The 2,545-nt window shown below is 45.6% G+C and overlaps 1 protein-coding gene across 1 annotated transcript; it reads right to left on the bottom strand.

Annotated features, from left to right (window-relative positions):
• Positions 1,453-1,953, bottom strand: LOC107646788. Its single transcript, XM_016350944.1, has one exon. The coding sequence runs from the start codon at positions 1,951-1,953 to the stop codon at positions 1,453-1,455; it is 501 nt and encodes a 166-aa protein (XP_016206430.1).

Below are 2,545 nucleotides of genomic sequence, written 5' to 3'. Positions count from 1 at the left end.
CGGTAAGGTCTGAAAACTCTCTTCACACTCCGACGTCCAAATAAAAGGCACTTCTTTTCTTGTCAACTTGGTCATCGATAGTGAAATCTGGGAAAATCCTTCGATAAATCTTCGGTAATATCCAGATAACCCCAAGAAACTCCTAACTTCCGTTACCATCGTCAGTCTTTCCCATTCCATCATCGCTTCTACCTTAGAAGGATCTACCGCTATACCTCCATTGCTCACCACATGACCTAGAAATCTCACTTCCTCCTTCCAGAACTTAGACTTCAACAACTTAGCATATAATTTCTGCTCTTTTAGGATTTGCAGCACAATCCTCAAATGCTCCAGATGTTCCTTTTCCGTCTTGGAGTAAACTAAGATGTCGTCTATGAAGACTACCACGAACTTGTTCAGAAAGGGACGAAAGACTCTGTTCATGTAATCCATGAAAACAGCAGGTGCGTTCGTTAACCCAAAGGACATCACCGCAAACTTGTAGTGTCCATAACGCGTCCTAAACGCAGTCTTAGGAATATCGTCCTCCTTCACCCTTATCTGATGGTAACCGGATCTCAAGTCAATCTTGGAAAACACTCGAGCTCCTTGCAGTTGATCCATCAAGTCATCTATTCTTGGCAGCGGGTACTTATTCTTCACAGTTACTTTGTTCAGTTGTCGGTAATCCACACACAGTCGCATTCCTCCATCCTTCTTCTTTACCAATAAAATCGGTGCTCCCCACGGTGACACACTCGGTCAAATGAATCTCTTGTTCAGAAGCTCTTCCAACTGAGTCTTTAACTCGGCCAGCTCTATCGGAGCCATCCTATAAGGAACAATTGACACTGGTCCGGCTCCTGACACCAATTCAATCGCAAACTCAATTTCCCATTGAGGTGGGAACTCAGGGATATCTTCTGGAAATACCTCCGGAAAATTCTTAACTACCGGAATCTGATCTAAGTCTTGGATATCGCCCGAAGCATTAGCAGTTAACAAGATGTAACCCTGACACTCTTCCCCACTACGGTGCACCATTACAGAGTTCAGGTAGTATCCCGCGGCTATCACTGCTCCACTCTCTCCTTCCGCCATAAATCGAATTGTTTGTTCAAAGCAATCCAACAAAACTCGATTCTTCGACAACCAATCAAATCCCAAAATCATCTCCAACCCAACCATCGGTAAACAGATCAAATCGTGCATAAAATCTCTTCCCTCAAGCTTGAAACCTACTTGTCTACAACCTGACCTAGTCATAACTATCTGATACGGAGTATGTACATGCAGATCAAAAGATAACTCTGACACTTTCAAGCCTAATTCCTCAACTTTAGCAAATGAGATAAACAAATGCGATGCTCCAGTATCATATAATGCAATTAAAGTCTTATCACCAAATAAACAAATACCTCTCATCAACGGATCTGCCTTGGAAGTATCCTTGGCATTCACAGCAAAAACTCACCCCTGGTGCTGACTCTGACCCGCATTCGGGTTCTTCCCACGAGTGCAATCCCTCACAATATGACCAGGCAGTCCATAGTTGAAGCACCCACTCTGACTTCCTCTTCTCTTGCCACGCTGAAATTGATCATGAGTGTTCTTCCTGAAACCTCCTTGACTTTGATGTGCATATCCTCCTCTCTTAAAGCTTTGACCCCTCGGGTGGTAATACTTGCCACGTCCCTTGCTAGTATTTCCTCCGTGGGTGTCCTTGGATGCCGCTACGGTCTTGGCATACTCCTCAACCACCCTTGCTTTGTTCACCAAGTCGGAGAAGACACGGATCTCCATAAAGGCCACAGCAGTCATAATGCTATTCTTCAAACCCCTCTGGTACTTAATGCACTTCCAGCTCTCGTAAGCTTCCGGGGCTCCCTGACATACCCTAGAAAACCTACAGAGCTCCTCAAACTTGTGGGTGTAGTCCGCAACAGATAGGGAACCTTGCTTCAGCTGCATCAGTTCCATCTCCTTTGCTTCCCTTGCAGACTCAGGGAAATACTTCTTATAGAATGCTATTTGAAATACCTCCCATGGAATGTCGGCGTTCCGAAGTTGTAGCAAGCGACACTCTGCTTGCCACTAGGGATGGGCCTCTCCCGCTAGCTGATAGGCGGCAAACTCGACATATTGATTGAGGGGAACATGCTGCGCTTGTAAAGCATGCTCCATAGCCTGGAACCAGGGGTCCGCTTCAGTAGGGTTAGTGGATCCTCGAAAAGTTGGCGGATGAACATTGAGGAACATTGCCAAGGTCATCGAAACTCCTCCCGTGTTATCTCCGTTTCCCTCAGCATTATCATTGGAATTTCCTTTGCCATTCCCATTACCATTCCCGTTCCCGACCGGTTGGCCTAACCTCTACACAGCTTACAGAGTCACAGCAGCATTCGCTTCCATGGTGTTTGCTAAGTTAGCCATGGCCGCCATGAACTCAGCATGGTTCTCAGCTGGTTGCCCATTCCTACTTTCCCGTGTATGACGAATGACCAAATGCATGGGTTTAGATTTTCACACTAAAAATAGAATTTGTCTATTGCAAGTATAGTCC

The sequence above is a fragment of the Arachis ipaensis genome, chromosome B06 (genome assembly GCF_000816755.2).
Source record: "Arachis ipaensis cultivar K30076 chromosome B06, Araip1.1, whole genome shotgun sequence".
NCBI lineage: Eukaryota > Viridiplantae > Streptophyta > Magnoliopsida > Fabales > Fabaceae > Arachis > Arachis ipaensis.
This window is presented reverse-complemented; position numbering and strand designations above follow the sequence as displayed.

Bases quoted from the DNA above. Each gene is read 5' to 3' on its own strand.
- LOC107646788 (XM_016350944.1), bottom strand. From the start codon at position 1,953: ATGCAGCTGAAGCAAGGTTCCCTATCTGTTGCGGACTACACCCACAAG.